Raw genomic sequence first — 21346 nt, forward strand, 5'->3', positions numbered from 1 at the left:
CGTCAGATGGCTGCTCGACTGCATTGGCCCGTCGCTCCCAGCGAAGGGGTAGCATCCGCCCTCATGGATGCCCGTCCTCGCCCGTGGCACACGGTGCTCGCGCCCTCTGGTCCCCGCACGCTGGTAGGCGTTTGAGCCTCCGCCGCGCGCCAAGCATCGCTGTCGCGTAAGTCGCGTCACCATCAACCCATCTCGCCAAACCATTTCATCGCACCCCAGACATGGTTGGCACAAAGAGAAGACGCGACGCCGACGAGAACGACGACGGCACCCCGCAAAAGCTGCGCGCCCGCATAGCCGACGATGTCGCAGACGACCAGCATCCCCTCGACGCCCATACGCCCTCGAGAAAGGGGAGGACATACCTGGCTGAGCATGGCACCCCTCGATCCATCTTGAAAAAGGCCGGCTTCCCCAATGCAGTCGCTGCCACCCCAAAGTCGGCGCGGAAACTGGTCTTTGAAACCCCGACAAAGTCTGCCAAACGTGATTCCCCAGAGGGCACCCCGACCCTCGTCCGCAATGCCGATCGAAGTGCACGTCGGAAGAGCAACAGGCGCATGCTCGAGCGGACGTTGAATGGCATAGACAGCGACGAGGACGTTGTTGACGACGAGGATGAACTCGCCCAGCAAATTCTCGACGAGCCTGCCGACGAGGTAGAACAGTCTACCGAGGAGGCGCCCCCAGAAGAAGTCCCTGTGCCCGACACTCCCTCGAAGCGTGGAAGGGGTCGGCCAAAGGGATCAGGCAAAGCAGGCCGCCCGCGAAAGCAACACTCGCCCACCCCGCCCACCGAATTGCCTCCGCACGAGGAGTACTTTTGGCAGAACCGCCCTGCAGGCACAAAGACGTCCAACAACACTCTCTCCGCACAAAGTCTCCTCAGCCACGACGAGTACTTTCAGTCAATACAAGCATACCAGGACCCTCATCAGTCGGAAATAGACTTTTTGCTCCAACTGCATGGCCGCGCGTACGACCAGTGGATATTCGAACTCGAACAGGGCTTCAACATCTGCCTCTACGGCTATGGCTCCAAGCGCATCATTACAGAACGATTCACGGCCCACCTCTACCACACCCTCCTCGAGCGCGTGCCTTATAGGGGAACCAAGAAGACGCCCAAGATAGTAGTTATAAACGGTTATGCTGCTGGCACTACAATCAAGGAACTCCTGACGACGGTCGCATCGGCTGTTGTGCCAGCGAATTTGAAGCTGCCTAATCAGCCCACGGTGCTGCTCGATGCCATCTTGGACCATCTTACCAACAACCCACCATCCCATCCAGTACCCGTCGTCTTGAACTCCATCGACTCGCCCTACCTTCGGAAAACCCCACTGCCGTCCATGCTCGCCCGACTAGCCAGCCACCCTTCTGTTAATCTCATATGTACAGCGGACACACCAAACTTTTCTCTGCTGTGGGATGTTGGTCTCAAAACACAATACAAGTTTCTGTTCCACGACGCAACTACCTTTGCACCCTACGACGCAGAGATGGACACTGTCGAGACTGTCAACGAGCTTCTTGGGCGCAGCGGCAGGCGAGTGGGCGGCAGAGACGGTGTGGGCTTCGTCTTGCGCTCCCTACCGGAACAAGCGCGAGAACTGTTCCGCATCTTGGTCATGGAGCAACTCGCTTTATCCATGATGGAAGGCATGGACCTAGACGAAGACGACGACGTCACTGCCACATCAAAGCCAAAGGGCGCACAAGCAAAGAACGCCCTGCCAGAATCTACACAGGGCGTGGAATACCGCGTCCTGTACCACAAGGCTGTCGAGGCTTTTGTATGCACCAGTGAAGTTAGTTTTAGAACCTTGCTCAAAGAGTTTCACGATCATCAGATGATTGAAAGTCGGAAAGATGGCATGGGCACAGAGCGGCTGTGGGTGCCATTTAGACAAGAAGAGTTGGAAGGTCTCGCCGAAGACCTCGCTGGGGAGGCGTTTTGATTGATGCTCTACACGATTTTAATTCGACTAGTTACACATTTTTTTTTGGATAACATTGGTCTCGATGCTCCACTGTGAAGGCGTGCGTGTTGGACGTTGATTTTGGCTCACGAACCACTTTCAAAGCATGTCTTTTGGTTGGCCAGATACAAGGTGGAATGTTGGACCCATGAGCATCTCTCGACACGAACTGTACTAACCCCTTGCAGCTGTTGCATCTGCCGATGGTGGGGTCCTTTGGCACCCACTTGACCCTTGTCTGGTTCCGACCTTGTGGCGCGACCCCACCTTTACTATCAGTTTTCTCAAGCCCCACTAGTCCACTTACCTACTTGCAAAATGTCTTGAAATATATTTTCCAAATTTCAAAACTTCCATCAATCAGCAATCAACAGCGCGGTGTTCAACCTCCAGCTCATTCGAGCAGGCAGCTACAATACTCGTTCCTTCCCCGGAAGGTGAAAAGGTCGCTTAGCTCAGTTGGTTAGAGCGTGGTGCTAATAAATCCAGGCTAGGAGCCCTGCTCCTACAAAGGATCTCAGTTAACGCCAAGGTCGCGAGTTCGACCCTCGTAGTGACCATTCTTTTTGCGGATGGAAGGGTCAGAGAGAGAGAAGAATAGCCTGTTTTTTTTGTTAAAGGGGGGTTCTATAAAATGCTAATGGAGTGGGTTTGACCCTCAGTGACTGTTTACAAATCCATGTAAGCCTTCTCTGGCCTAGGAAAGTCAACCAGCACTTGTAGATTCTTTCCTGCAAGTACACACATCTACAATTCAATTCAATCACTAATAATCTATTACTTCAGCTTCCACACACTAATCATGTCCTCACCACGGCTCTGCTCAAACGACTCAGGCGGGCTCCAGTATACAACTCTTTCGAAGCTGCCCTGGTCTTTCCCACCACCAACAAGTTTCCCAGACTCATCCATCATGCCATCTCCACCATCAGCCAGCAGATTCCAGTGCACGCCATTGAGACCCCAGGGCGGACCCTGTGCTTTGAGCGGCTTCCACATAGGAAACTCGAGACACACAAGCACGCCCGTCGGCGCCAAAAGACTCTTGATCCGCTCAGCCCAGTCTTTGCGCATCTCTGGCAGCAAAGCACAGAGAAACTAGCATCATTAGCGTGTGTCCTTGCAACCCTCATCACGCGACATACATACCGTGTAGTCATAGATGAGATCGAAACCCTGAAAGTCCGGCCCAAACTTGTCCTCGTACCCGTTTTGGAAAAAATCCCCGAGAACCACTTCTGCAGTACCAGAGCAAGTAGAACCCTTCAGCTGACCTTTGATATTTTCATTCGCGGTATCGACTGCTGTTTGCGAGACCTCCAGGCCCCATACCTGATAGCCGTAGCGTGCTAGCAGAGCAACATCATGGCCTTTACCGCAGCCCTATGGGAATTGAGTCACTCCTGCTCAAGTCGTCTGTCTCGACGAGGGTATTCTACATACAGGGACAAAAGCCTTGAGTGGTCGTTTCTCCCCCTCTCGGAACAGCGTCTCACGGTACGGATGCGTCTCTAGGAACGACTGTAATGCAGGCGAAGGTCTACCGCGATCCCATAGGTGCGCTTCGTCTTTTTCCCAGAGTTTGGTCCACCCGTCGCTTTGCGCATCGCGGGTCCTGGCTCGGTGTTAGCTTGGTGTGCTGAAGATGCCCATTGTGCCGTCATGTTACTTGTAATCATCAAAATGCGCAACCAGCTGTGTCCTGTTCTGCGCAGAACGTGCTTCGGTAGTCATGGCTGTGGTTTGTGGTGCAAGGATGTGGGATCAGACGGCGAGGCTTGTACTACGGGAATGCGGGACCCTGAGAGTTGATCGCGTGGGTCGCCCGCGGTTGGACGGCTGCCGGGGACGCGAGACAGCGTATCCTTGACGTCACCCCGGCTCTTTTGTTCACAACACCAAGGCACGCTGATGCCGCCAGCTTATATTTGGTGCATGCGCGAGACTATTGGGGCCTGTAGACGGCATTTCCCATCCGAGTCGAGCAAGTCGCAGACTGCTTGATTGGTTCAAGTCAAGACATGGCACTTTGTACATGCACATTTGGTGCCTTTTTAGCATCGTGGTGGACCTCAGTTAGATAAGGCCCACTGGCGCAGTATGACTGACTTCCCATTGCGGCAGCACATCAAGGAAAGCCGGCTATGCTGTGGCTGAGCCAACCCAACCCTCTGCTTTCTTGCTTCCAAAAGCCAAGTCTTACTATCATCAAGTGGTTCACCCCCAATCCCCGACGTCACAAGCGTGATATCCTGAACCAAAACAATTTCTTTGGGTCAAGTTATAGATTCCAGGATGCAGTATAGGCCCACGATAGCCACTCTTTTTCTGATACACGAACAACTTGGGTCAGCATATCATATTACCGACTTGTACTCAACGACTTGAGCAAGCAGGCAGTAACTGTCCAAGCAAGCATTCAGAAGCTGCGCTTTCCCATGTTTCCTGGAGCGTCAAGCCTCACTGCCCCAGTTCCACAACTCCCTCTTAAATCAGTATCCATGGGGCATCTTCTTCGCAGCTTAACGTCTCCCAGAGTGCGAACATTTTATCGTGTGCGCCACCGTCTTGCCATTGTGTTGTTTATCATTGCGCTTCTTCACCAGCAATACCTTTACCTAATCAGCCGAGAATCTCTACGAGCGAAATACGTCCCGACCAAGTTCGACCTAACAGCGAAACGCGTCGCAACCAACTTCAACCTGCGCATCCACAATCGTCACACACGCTCATGGGGACCAGAAAATGAAGATCCGCAATTAATAGCCAATCTCTTGGAAAACCGCCAGCATTGGAGGCTTCTGGGAAACGGCTGGGAGGGACGTGTGTATGTCTACAAGGACTCCGTTATTAAGACTTTCGACACAGTACGAAGTCCTTTCCGAAACTGCGCTCCTGCCAGCTATCCAACCGATAGATGGCCGACAGAGATACCTGCGAGCCTCTACTTTGGAGGCTCTGCTTCGACTGCTGCTAACGAAACTGACGATACCGGAAATGCAAAGCCAAGATACGACGGCTTTCTTCCCATCAAGGCCCACTTCATAGCATCCAACTCCCCCGGAAGTCCAGAAGAATGGCACCTAGTCACACCCCTGGCAGAAGGCGGCAACCTTCTCACACTCGCCCAGAAGCTCTCCACCAACCCAAACGTCACATCCTACCGCACCATCGATGCCCTATATCGCCCCGCTTTCAACCGCTTCCTCTCCATCCTATCAACCATGCACAACGCAGGCTACTGCCACGATGATGTCAAGCCCTCCAACATCTTCATCCAAGGATCCTCGGACTGGCTCCTCGCCGACCTAGGCAACGTCCGCGAAGTAAATCATCCATACCACACATCTCGCATCTGGAGAGACAGCAAGCAAGTCGCTGACTGTCGCTCCAACGACGTTACGAGGGCACTGCGATCCTACCTCAAGTTTCTGCAAATGTCAATGCTCAATCAAGATGCCTTCAACGCTGCGCTGTTTCGAGGCGAAGAACCCATCAGCAGGCTCTTTTGGTGGACCATGGCCGACGCAGAGACTATGAGTGCCGACGAGTTGCGGCGTCGCTCGTTGGCTGAGGATCCGGAAGCCATGCCGGCGCCTGATACTCGGAATCGTGTCCATGTTCCTGCGCGCACATCTGCCCTGTTGAGGTGGGCGGCGAATCCGGGCTTGACGAGATTTGCGGTTAATTACTCGCTTTGGACTACCTTGACGGAAGCGAGAGCGAGGATTTGGGCCTTGGTTTGGTTGATTGATTTGCCTGGGATGCAGAGTTGTGAAGTTTGATACCCAAGTGTTGAGGATGGATGCATGGATGGATGTGTTTGTGTTGTGTACTAGTTTTCAAACATGCGACTTTGTTTTTTCTAGGACCCAATGCAAGTACGTACGACGTTTTTTTTTTTAAAAAAAAACGAGATTTTTGGATTCTGGGCTGTTACTGGAAGCGGTACCAATAATGACTTTAGTCCACTTTTCTGAAGACTCAACGTATTGTCGATGTCCAATTTACTGGGTTGAAACAGCGGATTATATTGCGCTGCTAGAAACGATTACAGCAATCCTCACTTGTCCCGTTGCATATTTACTATCTCCTGCCATGCCATGCTCAAGACTTCCCTCACTATATCCCAGCCCCATATATTGCTTCCAGCTTAAGCCTTAAACTCCTCCCTCTTCTTCTTCTCAGGCGCATCCAACACCTCCCTCTTCTCCGGCGCATCCACACAAGTGATAGCCCCAAACTCATTCTTCGTTGCCTCCCACCTATTTCCCCACTAGTTAGCCTTGATTCCCTCTTCCAGAAGAAACCCCACAAATTGCACTTACCAAACCGACTCAACATGCCCCCTCATACACCCAACACTCGTCGTAAACCTCCACACCATCTCGCCATCCTGCCCATTACAATACGGATAAGACGGATTGCACAGTCCGCCCCATCTGTTCAGATTGTCCCAGAGTCCGCCGCACCAGCCAGGGATGCCGTAGACGCCGCTGGCTCGGACTTCCCAATGGTACGCTGCGGCGCTGCCGTCGATGGTGCAGCTTGCAGCTGAAGCGGTGGTTGCGAGGGCAGCGAGGGAGAGTGAGAAGGGAGTGGAGAAGTGCATTTTTTTTTCTGGATTGATGAACGAAAGAGTTGATGGGTAGTAGACGCAACGATTTATAAAATGGTAGATGATTGTTGTGGGAGTAGGAAGGGTTGGAAGAACTGATGAAGTGATGGCATTGAACTGGGGACTTTTGAAAGGGATTTATAGGTACAATGACCGAGATAGATAGTATGAGGTTTGCATCTATTCTAGGTGAAGAAGAAGAAGAAGATAGTCCTGATTCATTTCTCTTTCTGGACAAAACAAGCGAAAGTCCTTTTTTTGGGGTCCCCTTCACGCACTTTGTCACTCATACTCCCCTCTCAGGCCCAACGCCGAGAATCTCCCAAGCAAACCCGTAGAGCGAATGATGAAAACACAGTACCACCGAGACCATCACCACCCTCTTCTTCCAACAACCCGAGCCGCCCAATCAAAGAAAAAAAAACAATATGTGGAGCCCATTAGGGGCGGAGACCTCAGGCAGCCCATGCAATCTCCCAAAGGTCCGATTTCCATCTGAGCATCTTGTATTCACAAAGGTAAAAGATCTACCCAGGCCTCCCGAATATCTTGTTGGGTGGGGGGAAATTTTGAGGCGGAGCTGGTGGGTTGGGACGCCTTTTGTCTTGGTATTTCCCCCCGGGGGGGGGGGGGGGTGGAACGCCTTACCCGCAGCGGGAACAGGGAGTATGGGGGGTATTCGGTAGTACCATTCTTTTGGACCCCAAAGTGGCTCAGGATCTTGGAAAGTCTTGGGTTTTTAAGGCGGGCCGATGCAGTGGGCGAATCGCATTCGGGGGCGTTTTGGGTGCACGGTGAGATAGGCGGAAGGGTAGATCCGTGTTTTTGTGGGTAAGGGTGTATGCAGGGTCTTGGGGGGGTTTTTGTTGCTAAAGAAAGGTGATAGAGAGAGGTGCCAAGAGGAGAAGATGGGGAATTGATCTCCAGTCATATTGAGGGGTGGAGTTGGGTTACGGTGCGTGACTTGGTGGAAGCGTGGGGCGGGATGTTGAGTGCGCTGGGAGTTTCCGGATGGGGAGTTACTGAGCAACTTTTGTCTTTCGTATAGCTTGGTAGTTTGGAGGAGATTGTAGAGCACTGCCGTAAAGCCAAGGGATATACATCCCGTGTAGTTGATTGCATAGAGCGAGTGTGTGAGTTATTCGGATTCATGAGCAGCTCAATGATCTTGGCTATGTGTATATAAACCCAAGTTGCCATCAAGCAGATAGAATCATTAACACATCTCAACACAACCTCCTTCTTCATACCTTCTACCCATCAAAAACTAAACTCTCAATCTTTAATCAAACTATACAATTCAACTTCCCAACTTCACTCACAAAATGAAGTTTACCACCCTCGCCCTCACCACCCTTCTCCCTGCCACCGCCTTCTCCGCGACCTGCGGCTACGAAGGCGGCTGGGTCCACAAATGGCGCGTAACCGCTGACAATGTCTACGGTATCCCCGGCTGGTGCGGTGGCCTCTGGGACAACATGAAGAGCTTTCAGGGCGACTGCCCCATTTCCGATGCATGGTGCGGAGGCGAGAACGGGCTGCTTGAATGGAAGTTTACGACCCCGAGCACCTGCGGCCCCGGTGCGGTTGAGGCCGCGTGGTGGGAGGCGACGAAGAATGAGTTTGGAGCTATTGTTTGTGGGCTTTAGGAAATGGCGGGAATGTTGGAAGAGCATGAATGTGGGCAGAAGTAGAAATGTTGATTAAGAATTTGATGCTTGAATTACCACTACTGTAAATGTCCTACTCTGCTCCAACAGAAGTATCACTAAACTTCAACCTGTCCAACTGCGTCGCAAAGAATTTGGTAGTCTTTATCAGGTTCTTGACGGGTTCCGCAGCCGTAGCCTCATCAACGTCCTTGAATTTGTCGAGGATCAACGTACAGCGTGCCGTTACAAAGTTCCTAGCATTGTTACTGGCGTACTCCAGTAGGTCCGCTTGGTACTCTGCGAGAATCGCAGGGAAGTTTTTCCAGCCGGTAAAGTACTGGGCCATTTCTTTGGCTAAAGCAGTCATGTCGCTGGTGGTTTTGTCAAAGTAGCTGGCTAGGGATGCGTCGTTATAGTATGCGACTGTGCCAAAGACCTGTTTTTATGAGTCAGTCAAATGCATAAGTAAAGAAGATGATAAAAGGAGAAACACTTGCCCTTTGGATTCCAGTTAGTAAAAACGTAACCGATTTTTCCATTTCCTTGAGATCGGTTCCCTTGGCCACCTTGTTCAAATTTGAAGTGAATTTCCGCAGGGCAACAGGGTCCTGACCTCTCAGTAGATTACTCTTCATGGTGTTCATATCGCCAGGCAGATACGAAAGGCCATAGCGATAAGCATGAGATCCAATGACAGTAAAGAACCTCATGTTTGGAGTTTTCAGGTTATTCCAATCATTACCATACCCGTCGTCAGACCCGAAGCCTGTGACTCCGGTGACGAACTGCTGGCCTAGCGACGTAAGAGTAGCACCTGCTGGATACACTGAGTTCCAAGCATTGGCCACATCTCTTGCCGACATTTTTGCAGCCTTCATCGCTTTCTTGGAAACGAGCACGCCTGTTACAGCTACCTTGAGCAGATGCTCCATACTAGAGAGCTATGGATTATCAGTTCGTGTATCTCTACGTTTGGAAACGCGCTCAGTAAGAAATTTCTCAACTTGCCTCTCGCCAATGTTCCGTAGCCCACAAAATGGTCTTGCCGGAAATAGCAGTCAGTCCGGTTGGGATACTGCCCACCGTGTGGAATGCCACACCAAGGTTGGTGCAAACGGTGTCTGCCATCATGAAACCGCCTTTCATCGACAGTGTGTTCAATCCGCCTCCTTCAAAGAGCTTGGCACCAGAGGGGTACGGGGCACTTGTCAGAATCAGATTGATGCCTGCCTCGAGGACGACTGTTTTTTGATTAGCTGCACCTGGCGGACGTTTGTTGTCTGCGCGGCCTTCTAGGTAATCCCAGTCATCAGATAGGGATCGCTTTGCGAGAGAGTCGTCCAGTTCGGGAATTTCGCAGCCGCCGTCCTCGCAAAGATCACCATCGCATATCGAGACGTTGAGGGCATCCTCGTTTGGCTCGCAGCAGAGCGCTTTTGAACGCCACCCTGAAACGCAATTTCTTTATGTGAGCCTCCGACCAAAAACAATCCAAGTTTCGATAACATCATAAAAAACGTATCCAAAGTACGGGGCATACGTACAATTGCAAGAGTCTTCAGAATCTCCGTATGAATCGGTTGCCAGAGTGATTTGATTCCGTTCACATGTATTTTTCGCGCAGTCACCACTGCCAATCCAACTGCATTTGTCTGAAGCTCAGCGTCAGCATACATCTTGTAACCAGTTATCATGTGAGTGCTCACCAAATGCCTTTTTAGTTTTCTTGCAGCAGTAGTTCTGACCACCACTAGAAGCCCTTGATTGCAAACTGAAAAGCTCGTCACCTCGACGCTTCAGCGGCGGCAGTTCTACAACGCATGCATTGTTGTTGATGCTGAATGCGTGGGCCACGCTTTCTTCATCGGCCGCACATCTCTTGTTGTCACTACACGGAGTTGTTATTTTCGTCTTGAAGGTAGTTTGCAAAGAATCCTCACCATCCTTCTGTCCAGTAGCAACCGTGCGTGACAGGCTCAGTGTCCACAGTGCAACAGAGGGCCTTGCCTCCTCGACTACACCTACCAGTATGGCCCTCACCTGGATAACCGCCCCATGAAGAACCACCGATTTTAACTTCATTGGGATGGCACTGGCCATTGCAGTCTCCACCGCTTCCACGCCACATGCACTTGTCCTTCATGCGTGCCGATGTAGGACAGCACATTGGCCATCCACACTGCCAGTCTTTATGATTCTGTAATGGAGGTGTTGGTAGAACATCTAATTTCTCACGTTCAGGATCAACTCACCTTGTCGCCTTTGCAGCCATGCGTATCATACGCTACCAATTCCATATCCTTACCACAGTCGTAGCTCTTGACATCGCTAACAACAGTTTCATTGAACTTACAACCCTGGCCCAGGAAGGAGTTTGCTGTCTCCGTGTAATCATCCTTGAGATTAAAATCGGAGAGCTGTTTTCGTGATCCAATTTTCTGGTTGCCGGTAAATGCTTTGTGTGCAGTGTTGTCATAATCGTCGAGATCAGATGCCCAAATCAGTGACCCTGAGAAGCCAACACTATTAGCCCAGTCTCTCTTCTGCTTAAAAGTGTCTGCGTCGTCGAACGAGATCCACTGATTGTTATCCCAGTGAAGATACTTGACAGCTGCTTTTTCGTCGTGTACAATTGTTAGATCTCGCTTGTTATTCTTGTTCAAGATGTCTTGAATCTCATAGTGTGCAAGGTAGCCGCTGGTTGCAGTGCAAGCACCTTTCTTTGCACCACCCTGTGGGATTTCATTGTCAGCATATTTTATTGAGTAAATTGCGCATTGCTAGCTCTGAACTCACACTAAAGGGACACCCGGGCGTGGTACAGCTTGGGTCTGAAAGCGTGAATGCTCGGCCGTAAAAGCCAAAGCCTAGTGCGACTTGTGACGGGGGAATATCGACACGCCAGAAGAGCTCTGCAGCCAGCTTTATTTCTGTCAAGTTCGTATGTGCCTGGACGATTGCACCACTTTATGTGCTATCAGTAATTTGAAATGTTTTTAAAACAGTGAAGGTTACTGACATCGGATTGCTACTATCCCAGACACCATGCAGATCGTAGCTCATCTATTGAGAAGGTCAGCTCAACTGTTTCTGCCGTTGCTCATCGATACATACCAAATTTACCCAGTCAGCATACTTCATCATGCCGGGAAGATCGAACCATCGGAGGTACCAGAATGAAGATGGCGCAGTAAATGTAAGGCCTAGGTTTTGGCCTGAGTTATCAAAGGTGGATTTCAATGTCTTGAGAAGTTCAACGTAGTTCTTAGTGTCGTCCTCCTTACCACCGCGATCAGGTGCACCAGGATATTCCCTTGTTACTGTTAGAGTGATGAGGGAAGAGAACACTTTTCTTTACACTCACCAATCAAGATCAACTCCATCAAACCCATATCCGGTCATGAATTTGAGCAGGTTGTTGGCAAACTTTTGTCGGTTGTCTGAGGTGCGAGCAATGTTTCCAAATACGGGTTGCGTGGCTGTGCCGTTGTCTGAAAAGGTCCACCCGCCAATACTAACAAAGACTTTGAGATCCGGCTTCAGGTCCTTCAGTGCCACTACGTCTTCAAACGTGCTTACTGGAGTCTGAGCGTCCATGGTTGTAATCTCAAAGCTGCTTGGATCGATGTAGGCAAAGGCATAGTTGACATGTGTAAGAGCATCGACTATGTGAATAGTGTAAGTATGGAACAGGATGAATCGTCCCGGCAAAACTCACGAGGAAGATCCGACGCTTGAGTGTTGTGACAAGCTGATCTAGCATTCCAAGCTTCCCAGTACCCAATTACTGAAGCAGTCAGTTTGCACGAACATATATCTTCAGGTCACCATGCCCACTTACCGCGATCGTCCACCTTGCCTCCCCCACCGGAAGGCTTTGGATGTTCGACGCAATTAGACTGGCAGTTCTTCCCACAAAAGTCTGCTCATACTATCAGCAACCAAACGCGTATATCAGAAGTTGATTCCGTACCTGCTGTGGTGCCACAGAATCCAAATTCTGAGCAGCTGTTCGACTGTTAGCAGTCTGGCTCTGAACTTCATGGGTCTTCAAAAATAGCAAAGGCAACCCACCATGTATTCAACGGACATGTCTTGCCAGGGACTTTAGAAAATTTTCCACACTCGGCGGTTGCGTCACAGTTGCTGGAACAGCCTGTACCGCAGTAGGTTGGCCCGTATCCGCAGTTACCGCTTTCTATTAGAGCAAATCAATCCACCAAACTTCAAGAATATGTCGGGTCAAATGATGAAGTCACTTACCTCCACAGCAAGCTCCATTCTTGCAAGGCCCTACACACTGGGTTAAAAAAGTGCACTATGCTACTGCAGCATGAGAAAAGTACTGACTTCCAGGAGCACAAGTGTAGTCATCTCGTCGAGACAACGCTACAAATGTTGTTGTACCATTGTCGAGCAGGTAATCTTCACTCTGAACTGAATTTCTGGGGCGTTGAAATGGGGAGTGATGACTACGTCGCGAGCCATGAACGAGGTCCACTGAGCCCAAAGTAAGGAGAGATAAGAGTATGATATGTTGAAGCATGATTAAGGGCCCTGATCTCCTCAAACATAAACGAGCTTCCTGGAAGTGCAAGCAATTATAAGGAAAACCCAACTTTGAGCTTGACATCCCTGACCCGAATCTTGCTTCAAGTACAAGCAAAGGTGGACCACTTGACCGCCAGTACTTCGACATGTAAACCCTGGTCTTCTATCCCAACCAAACTGACCACCCCACCCCCTTCTGAAGTCTCCCGCGGATAAATATAAAAGCCTTGGTAGTGATCAAACGGGACAATTGCGTGCGGAACAGAACGCCACACCATCTAACCACCCTCGAAAAAACCTAGGCCGTCACGACCCCACCTACCTGCAACTTCCAATAACAGTAATTGCTATCTAACTGCCCAATATTCGGGCAAACTGTTGAAGTGAACCATGCTTCGTGTGGACAAATTTCAACGGGGCGAAAGCACACCATCACAAGACGATCTTGCCCCTGAATTAGTCTTCATACAGCTCCATGGTGCGAGGGTGTCTAGAGAAGTTCTTCTGAGAATTTAAAAAAAGCCCTCGCTTAACTTCCAAATGTTCAATTCTAGCCAGGTGATAATCAACTACTATAGATGACCAATGTGTGAACGGGTTCAATGGACGAACTGCGTTTGACTTGCAAACCTTTAATTCTCAAATTACTTATATTTTCTTTTCCTAATGACGCCTATTTTAAGATTTTACTGCGACACAAGTTCTGAACAACTGTTTTACGCTTCTAAGCCTACTCTTTCCATAGTTGATACTGGTAGTAAAGGGTAGTTCACCGGCCGAACGTGTGCACGCACCAGCCATTTACAGGACGCCTTGCAGAATAAGCAGGGAATTTCGGAATGGCACATGCATGCAAGTTACCCTAGAATATCACTCTACTTAGTAGAATGCACATTGTGATGGTGATATGGGGTGGCTGCTATCCTGGTCCGGAAATAATGCGAGTACTCCGCGACAGATGCGTACAAATGTGCGCAATGGTGGTTTGTTCCGTCTAACAGGTCATATGAAAGTGGCTACGTTAACTTTCGAAGCAAAGTGCTCACACATATGTAAGCAGTACAACCGCATTTGCATGATCAGTGTTCAGTTATAAGTTAGCTAATAACTATTATTCCCACGTTAAATTACTTGTTCGGGATGCATCTGGCGACTTTTTAAGTTTACCGAGCAGCATTATCCAGTTCTGACCGCATCGTCCGAGATGGTGGGAATTAAATTTGTATAGTGTGGTATCGTGACTGACACTGGTCATGCCAACCGCTTCGGCCCGTACCTGCTGTAGTATTGCCTTATGCAGGGCGTAAACGCACGAGCGTTATAGTTTTACGGCACATGAGCAAGCTTTTATAGTGGCCCTCGGCAGGAAAGCAAGCTTCTCTACTATGGCTTCCGCGGACAATTTAACCGGACGAATCTTGTGAGTTACTAAAATGAATACCGAAGCTCTGGATCGCCGTCCGGGGTCCACAGTCTGCAATATCATTGGAACAAACAGCAACCCATGAGTGCTGAAGCGACTCTATCTTCGTGCAGACTGAAGGGGTTGGCCTCGTTGCAGGGGCTTACTAGGATTAGTGGTGTGATTTTTGAATTGCTTGGGCGTCACATTGCCTGGTCATGCAGCGCGTAAGCCCGTTCCAATAACGATCTGTGGCCTGCAGAGTATCATTGATTAAGGAATGTACCTGCGTTCTCATTCCCGCATCTGATGCCATGCATAAGGCAGCCCACACGTTATCGAGCAACGGTAGAAAGGAAGTGTGGTGTAGACGATGTCAATTCATGGTCAAGTGTAGACCATGAGACAAAAGGATTCTTGATATCTTTCTCGGAATGTCTCTTGGTCTCGCGACTGCTACAAGCTCAACAAAAAACTCACTTCACAACAGCCCTGAAAGGCTGTCAGAAAAACTATCATGAAGTTTCTTCTTTCAGCAGTCCTTCTTCTCTGGCGATCAAACTTTCCTGCCTTCGCACAGCAGATATCAGGAGCTTTGCTTCCTCTTGACCTTCTCGACTTGAGTGATGGCTGCCTTGCTGTTGTGAACAGCACTATCACCTCGTGTCCTAGATGGCTCCCAAAACATGCAGGAACAGGGTATGATATACTCCACAATACAGTGTAAAGAACTACTGACGAAAAGTTTTTCTGCCAGAGATGCAAGCTTTGATTTGCTAAGTGACAAGCTCCTTGGGGAGCTTTGCAGTGGAAGTTGCGCTCAAAGCCTGACCTCAGCAAGAAAAGCCATCCAAGCGGCCTGCACATCTTCCAAAGATGTAATGAGTCCAGGTGGTGGTGTGGCATACCCAGGTATGAGAAAACCACTTCTGATTCATATTGCTCATGCTAACATGGTCAAAGCGACATTTCTTGCCGACAGGTATCTATACGCGATACAATTGAGCTGCCTCAAATCGTAAGTGTATCCATGGATAATATGAATCCATGTTCAATGCTAACTTGTAGCCCGTGAATGACAGATCGAGTGGCCAGTATTGTGATACAATGGTCGCATCATGGATGAACCAAAGCAGCAGCGCAAACTGGACAGTGGCCCAGAACTGCTCGGACTGCGAACTTGGGGTTCAGAAGCTGCAGCTTGCTTCGCCCTTTGGTTATGACGATGATGGTGCCGCTACGTTCGCCTCTCTGACTTCTAGCTGCAATGCAGGAGGCTACGCTTACGCAACACCCGCTCCTTACGCCATCAACGCAACAGCACCTGCACCTCCACCGGCTCGTACTTGCTCTGGCATCTATACGGTCCAGGAGGGGGATACATGTATGTCCATTTCTGTGAAGGCAAACGTGTCGACGTACGGCTTAATATCGGCAAACGGATTTGATGTCAGCTGCAATCTTTTGCCGCCTGTGGGATCCACGATATGTCTTCCAAAGAAGTGCAACACATATCAGCTGAGCTTTTACGACAGGTGCGATGATGTAACAGCTGGTTATCATATAACCCGCCAGCAGCTTCTTTCGTGGAATCCGATGATCAATGACTTTTGCAACAACCTTGCCAGTTGGTATGGGTGGAATTTGTGTATCAGGTGAGATATTTCCCATAACGCCTTTGTCCGTAGGAGACAGTGAAGTTGTTAACACCACAACAGTTCACCAGAAGGGCTCGTTCAGGCCGGTCAAAGCAACACAATCGACACAGTAGCGCCTGTTCCATCAGATGCGCAAAGCCAGTCCAACAGACGCTGTGGACAATGGTACCTAACGAAGAAAGATGACCTATGCGGCAGTATCTCGCTAGCCTTTGGCATCTCTTTGGACGATTTCTATTTTCTCAACCCTCAAGTCGATAACAAATGCTCCAACTTGTGGTTGAATACATCGTATTGCGTCCGACCGGTCGGCAACGTAGCCACGTACTCTGGCTATCCAACACCAACGCCAGGCACCGTCTTCCCTAAACCAACGCCAACACCGACATCTGCACCCCCACCAATCGTAACGGACCCTCTGTGGTCAACAGCAGCAGGCACTGTGGACAACTGTGAGATCTACCTTAATGCATTCTCTGAATCACTTTCAAGTGTATTGGGCATTGCTGAAATCAACGCGTGTAACATTTGGGCTGCACAAGCTGGTGTCACAGTAGAGGATCTGATAGCGTGGAACCCAAGCCTTTCTGCAGACCACTGCGTGTTGCAAGAAGGCAAAAGCTACTGTATCCTGAAATGTAAGTCCCTCAACAATAGTCTCGTGATGCTGCTGGAACATTTCTCTGCATGTTCAGTTTGCTAATTCTTTTTACAACATTAAGCAAGTTCAGCTACTCAATCGAGCAACACGATTCCTGCGTCTACCGGCTCGACACCCACGACTTCGCAACCGCCTACAAGCACCGGCGGAGGCATACCCCCACCAGCTCAGACCCAGGCCGGTGCAAATCCATCGTGTAAGAAATGGTACGTTGTTGTCTCGGGTGACGGCTGTTGGGCAATTGCGAACACAGCAGGTATCACGCTTGACGACTTCTACAAATGGAATCCGGGCGTCGGAGAATGTGCCAACTTGTGGCCAGACTATGCTGTTTGTATAGGGGTTTGATCGGATTGTGCGTGCCACTGATCTCATCTATGAATTGCTCCAGTAATTAGCTCGTAATTATAAGGTGCTCACACTATCAACTTGCACAGTATTGACATGCAAGTGCGGGTCCGCAAACAAGGGACCCTTGGTTGCCTAGGCTTTATCGAATATGGCCAAGCGTGATCTGCTTTTGTGCCTTGCAGCACACGCGCTTATTATGTATATTAAGAGCTGTTAGTCGTCGCCACATCAAGGCTTATGCTGCGAATGCTAACGCGGCGTTTGTGTATTCAATAAGGTCTGCAACGCCTCCCACGCATCAATCGTCCAATTTTTCTTCTTCTCTCGCGTGTCCGGTGTCAAAGTCGAGGTCTTCTCAACTTCAAGATTAAGTTTCACACATCTCCTGTGGGGTACCCACACACCATGTCAGCAGACGACTCTCTCTCGACTGCTGAAGTCCTCAGACGATTGAAGGAGGAGATGGCACAACAAGCGCCTAGGGACCACAAGGAACACCATGCCATTGAAACCAGTCTCTCAAACCCATACTTACAATCAGACACCAAATGGGGTTTCGTCATTGTCCGTGCATCCTATGGTCCGTCCAGCGATACGCTATGGGCCCAATTTCTCGATCTCTTTCGCGCCAATGTCGAGGAGACCTTGCGACTTGAAGATGAGCTAGATTTACTTCCACGTCACGAGATGACGATTATTGAGAATGAAGCAGCACTTGGCGGCGCAGACTCGTACGCCGCACGCCGCGCATTCCGCGCCTGGGTAGCCAATGACTTGCCCCAGCGGCTCCGCGGCTCGTGCCTGGAAGAGCTGGGCGGACTTGCGCAGGTTCGTGAGAAATTACTCAGTAACGATGCACATAGTGCACCCGGCACAACACACCCCGCGAGTCTCGTGCCGCCTCGATGGAAATACTGCATCTTCGTGGATCAAGATTGCTTGCGCTCGGTGGAGAAAGGGCCCGAGGAACCCGAGTTGAAAGACCCGGCATTGAAGATTCTGACTACGGAATGGGAGCGAGAAGAAGCAGAGGTTCCCACTGAGGAATTTACGAGGGACTGGGATGGCGGCGAGACGAACGATGATGCTGAAGAAGTTGGGTGGATGTACATGGACATGACGGATTACGTTACCGTGTATGATCGTTTGACTGATGCGTTCGCTTGGCAAGAGTATTACCAGCGGCCTTACAAAAGCTACGTGGAAAATTCGGAATCGGAATCGGACTGAATCTGATTTTGTAGGTTCTCTACGCCATTCGATGTAGTACATGTTATGATTACTATCTTGCAACAGTGCAGGCTATGGATGAGGAATTGCGGACATCAGCGCACAGTAGAAACTGACTTATGCAACGACATTTCCTATCATAACTGAGTCAATACAGTCCATGGCAGGGTGGTCTTTAGTCAACGCGCTAGCTGGACTGGTGTATGTAATGCCATAAGGCGAATGGCGATGGAATGCAACGAGAAACTAGATGTGTACATGATCTACATATGGAGACAAAGGTGCAAAATGTAATGAAAACTATTGCTGTTATCTGTAAAGAAAAGAAAGGCGCAACTCCTGTGCCCTTTGATGCTCCCACACCTCTTGATCAATTGTCCCCATTTGTCCCGATTATAGTAGTATAGAGCATAGGCGGCATTTGAGCTCTTACCGTGCTCGTTGACACGACGCTTTATGAAATTTAGATTCTTAATAACATTTAAGATATTGTAATAGTAATGATGGTGGACTACGAATGCTAGCAGAGGCAAAGTGCAGAACAGGGAGCTGACTCAGCCCCGACGTGGTTGAAGCACAGACTGACGTCGTGCACTGGACTTTTTTTTGGTCGTTTCACAAGCGCTGGACCGCTTTGCAGCAAATTCCCCTTTTTTCACAACCACCAAAGTCTCTGTACTTTTGCCGAGTCTTTTGCGGAGGACTTTGTATGTATGTACGAATGAAGATAATAGAACAAGTTTTAGTATCTCGTCCATTGCGCCCGATCGCTCTTGCTCGCCTCGTTCCCTCGCGCTTGTCCCTAGTAACTCATACAAAACTCGGCTGCTTTTCAACAGCCCCCCTTAGCTTCTACAACAGACATCACACTCAAACCGCACAACTATCAACGATGCCTCCACCACCAAAGCGCAAGTGGCCTCGTGGCAGAGGAGGAGGCGGCGGCGGCGGTGGCGGAGATCGTACAAATGGGGGTGCAGCAACACCCGGGACATCTACGCCTCGCTCGACAATGGCGCAACAGCCCAAGCGCCCGAAGGTGGAAAACACGCAGCCAAATGCCGATACGAGCGTCGATGTGCGACAAATGTACAGCACGGCGGCAGGCGATGCGGCACCGAAGCCGTTTTCCGAGTTAAAGGATAGGCTACACCCAGGATTGCTTGACGGCTTGGACAAGATGGGATTCCAGTAAGCAGGAGACGTGACGAGGCGGGAGATTGCTCCTCAGTTTGCAAGGTTGGGGTTGGAGGCTCAGCTAACGACGACAGGTACATGTCTCCAGTTCAGCAAAAGGTTCTAACAGAGCTTCCCTCACTATCATCCGATTGCGTTGTGCAGGCAAAGACGGGTACAGGCAAGACGGTGGCTTTCCTACTTCCGGCGATTCAGAACCTCCTAGCAGGCAACATGCCCCCAAGAGGCAAGGTCGCTATCCTCGTCATCTGCCCCACGCGCGAGCTGGCTCTGCAGATTGCCAAGGAGTGTAACGGTGTGACGGCGTGTCTGCCGCAGAGGATGGAGTGTCACACTGCGTTTGGCGGTACTTCGCGTGCATCGAATCTCAAGGCTTTTATGAGCGGCAACCCAACTATTCTGGTAGCAACACCCGGAAGACTGGACGATATTCTGGGTGAAGAGGAAGTTCGCGACAAGTTTTCGCACTTGAAGACGGTGGTGCTGGATGAGGCAGATCAGATGCTGGATGCTGGCTTTGCACCTGCAGTCAAGAAGATCCTGAGACGCATCCCGCCAAAGAATGACGGGTGGCAGGGTATGTGCTTTTCTGCAACGCTGCCCAAGGAAGTGCTCGATATTGCAAAGATTGTCTTGTTCCCCGGCTACACACATCTTTCGACGGTGGATCCCAATGAAGTGCCCACGCACGAGCGGGTACCGCAGTTTTACATTACTGTCCCTACCGTCGGGCAAACGTTTCCTGCACTGTCTGCATTGATCGAAGAGGAATACAATCAGAACCCTACCGACTTCAAAGCTATTGTGTTTGGCACGACGGCAAACGGCGTGGGCCTGCTCTACGATCTGTACCGCAACGCACTACCGCAGTTCCGGCTGTTCGAGCTGCACAGCCGCATGTCGCAGCCCGCTCGAACCAAGACGACCAAGGAGTTCAAGGAGGCGTCGAGCGGTATACTGTTTGCATCTGACGTGGTTGGGCGCGGCATGGACTTTCCCAACGTTGGGCTCGTCATTCAAGTGGGGCTTCCTTCGAGCACCGAACAATACGTCCACCGCGTGGGTCGCACGGCGCGTGCAGGCAAGGACGGCCGTGCGGTCATCATCCTATTCGAGCAAGAATCCTTCTTCCCACGCGTCAACAAGACGCTGCCCATCCAGGCCTACCCCGTCGACATTGTGTCGCGACTAGCTGCTCACCAAGTGCAGATTGAGCGTGCCTTTGTCGACGTCGACGAGGTATCCAAGGCCAAGGCGTACCAGGCTTTTCTAGGCTACAACAAGACGTTTGTCAAGAAGCTGCAGCTTTCGACGGCTGAGCTGGTCAAGCTGGCGAATGAGTATGCGTACACGATGGGGTGTCCCGAGCCGCCGATGCTGGAGAAGTCGACGGTGGGAAAGATGGGGTTGAAGGGCGTGCCTGGGTTACGGATCGGGTCACGCAAGTAAATGCAATTGGAAAAAAAAGAGATGATATCATGGAAGTTAAAAAAAATAGGGTTTTTTTTAGACATGTTTTTTTTTCCTTGTTCACATTCGGTATAATAGAATTGGGGCGGGCAACGATGGCTCTTTTGACACTCAGCGTCATCACGATTTGGGGGGGAGGAGGAATCTCAAAATCACAAAATTCTGTAGCAAGGCCCAACAAAAGGGGTTTTTAAAGATGAAATGACAAGTTTTTAACTCGGATATACATATACCCATTAGAAAAAGAGAGAGAGAGAGAAAAATCCAATGTTTCTTTACCTTTTTTTTTCTTTCCTAGGTAATGTGTAGACAAAGGTAAAAAAAAAACCCAGTCAGTTGGTGACCGCTATTAAACGGGTTCACCGTTGATAAAGAGGTCTAGACCAGGGCGGTTTTGTGGTGACTCACTTGGGGAAATAGGCTGACTCGTTTTTACCTTGTTCTTCTTCTTCTTCTTTCCGATTTGCTGCCTCACCAAAAAAAAGGGGGGGGTGGTGAGCACGACTTTGTCAGGACTTTTGGAAAATCAAAGAAAATCAAAAAAAAATCGAGTGATGCAAGATGAGTATGGGTG

At 50.0% G+C, this 21346-nt stretch overlaps 9 protein-coding genes and 1 non-coding gene across 10 annotated transcripts; 7 read left to right on the plus strand and 3 right to left on the minus strand.

Moving 5' to 3' along the window:
• Positions 1–221: 221 nt before the first annotated feature.
• PSV08DRAFT_408904 (origin recognition complex subunit 2-domain-containing protein) lies at positions 222–2015 on the plus strand (the record flags this gene model as incomplete). The annotated part of the gene is made up of 1 exon (XM_014226772.2): positions 222–2015. The coding sequence occupies one exon, from the start codon at positions 222–224 to the stop codon at positions 1959–1961; it is 1740 nt and encodes a 579-aa protein (XP_014082247.1). The 3' UTR covers positions 1962–2015.
• Positions 2016–2426: 411 nt separating this feature from the next.
• PSV08DRAFT_t19 lies at positions 2427–2542 on the plus strand. Its single transcript has one exon. It is a non-coding gene; the product is annotated as a tRNA-Ile (tRNA).
• A 148-nt stretch (positions 2543–2690) lies between these two features.
• Positions 2691–3734, minus strand: PSV08DRAFT_361154 (S-adenosyl-L-methionine-dependent methyltransferase). The gene is made up of 4 exons (XM_014226771.2): positions 3652–3734; positions 3426–3597; positions 3132–3365; positions 2691–3080 (listed from the first exon to the last, which is right to left on the minus strand). The coding sequence occupies exons 1-4, from the start codon at positions 3714–3716 to the stop codon at positions 2760–2762; spliced, it is 792 nt and encodes a 263-aa protein (XP_014082246.1). The 5' UTR covers positions 3717–3734; the 3' UTR covers positions 2691–2759.
• A 749-nt stretch (positions 3735–4483) lies between these two features.
• Positions 4484–5767, plus strand: PSV08DRAFT_220670 (uncharacterized protein; the record flags this gene model as incomplete). Its single annotated transcript, XM_014226770.1, has 1 exon — positions 4484–5767. The coding sequence occupies one exon, from the start codon at positions 4484–4486 to the stop codon at positions 5765–5767; it is 1284 nt and encodes a 427-aa protein (XP_014082245.1).
• Positions 5768–6135: 368 nt separating this feature from the next.
• Positions 6136–6594, minus strand: PSV08DRAFT_246189 (uncharacterized protein; the record flags this gene model as incomplete). Its single annotated transcript, XM_014226769.1, has 2 exons — positions 6136–6247; positions 6311–6594. The coding sequence occupies 2 exons, from the start codon at positions 6592–6594 to the stop codon at positions 6136–6138; spliced, it is 396 nt and encodes a 131-aa protein (XP_014082244.1).
• A 1331-nt stretch (positions 6595–7925) lies between these two features.
• Positions 7926–8249, plus strand: PSV08DRAFT_350177 (uncharacterized protein; the record flags this gene model as incomplete). The annotated part of the gene is made up of 1 exon (XM_014226768.2): positions 7926–8249. One exon carries the CDS (start codon positions 7926–7928, stop codon positions 8247–8249), a length of 324 nt encoding a protein of 107 aa, XP_014082243.2.
• Positions 8250–8343: 94 nt separating this feature from the next.
• On the minus strand, positions 8344–12533 carry PSV08DRAFT_370126 (glycoside hydrolase; the record flags this gene model as incomplete). The annotated part of the gene is made up of 16 exons (XM_014226767.1): positions 8344–8688; positions 8780–9193; positions 9336–9700; positions 9797–9904; positions 9959–10140; positions 10193–10449; positions 10505–10984; positions 11049–11217; positions 11272–11315; positions 11367–11565; positions 11617–11917; positions 11971–12039; positions 12094–12174; positions 12226–12260; positions 12359–12450; positions 12516–12533. The coding sequence occupies 16 exons, from the start codon at positions 12531–12533 to the stop codon at positions 8344–8346; spliced, it is 3159 nt and encodes a 1052-aa protein (XP_014082242.1).
• Positions 12534–14519: 1986 nt separating this feature from the next.
• Positions 14520–16566, plus strand: PSV08DRAFT_408907 (uncharacterized protein; the record flags this gene model as incomplete). The annotated part of the gene is made up of 5 exons (XM_014226766.1): positions 14520–14904; positions 14963–15117; positions 15169–15223; positions 15288–15860; positions 15924–16566. Exons 1-5 carry the CDS (start codon positions 14723–14725, stop codon positions 16564–16566), a joined length of 1608 nt encoding a protein of 535 aa, XP_014082241.1. The 5' UTR covers positions 14520–14722.
• A 714-nt stretch (positions 16567–17280) lies between these two features.
• PSV08DRAFT_400887 (uncharacterized protein) lies at positions 17281–18170 on the plus strand (the record flags this gene model as incomplete). Its single annotated transcript, XM_066093607.1, has 1 exon — positions 17281–18170. The coding sequence occupies one exon, from the start codon at positions 17281–17283 to the stop codon at positions 18103–18105; it is 825 nt and encodes a 274-aa protein (XP_065949323.1). The 3' UTR covers positions 18106–18170.
• Positions 18171–18826: 656 nt separating this feature from the next.
• Positions 18827–20994, plus strand: PSV08DRAFT_408908 (P-loop containing nucleoside triphosphate hydrolase protein; the record flags this gene model as incomplete). Its single annotated transcript, XM_014226763.2, has 2 exons — positions 18827–19296; positions 19377–20994. The coding sequence occupies 2 exons, from the start codon at positions 18827–18829 to the stop codon at positions 20749–20751; spliced, it is 1845 nt and encodes a 614-aa protein (XP_014082238.2). The 3' UTR covers positions 20752–20994.
• Positions 20995–21346: the final 352 nt, after the last annotated feature.

Source organism: Bipolaris maydis, assembly GCF_028858645.1.
Source record: "Bipolaris maydis strain C4 unplaced genomic scaffold PSV08scaffold_5, whole genome shotgun sequence".
Classification (NCBI taxonomy): domain Eukaryota; kingdom Fungi; phylum Ascomycota; class Dothideomycetes; order Pleosporales; family Pleosporaceae; genus Bipolaris; species Bipolaris maydis.

Excerpts from the sequence above, each read along its gene's own strand:
- PSV08DRAFT_361154 (XM_014226771.2), bottom strand. The coding sequence starts at position 3,716 with ATGACTACCGAAGCACGTTCTGCGCAGAACAGGACACAGCTGGTTGCG. Across the intron at positions 3,598-3,651 it reads GCGCATTTTGATGATTACAA|GACCCGCGATGCGCAAAGCG; the intron begins GTAACATGACGG and ends ACACCGAGCCAG. Across the intron at positions 3,081-3,131 it reads ATCTCATCTATGACTACACG|TTTCTCTGTGCTTTGCTGCC; the intron begins GTATGTATGTCG and ends TAATGATGCTAG.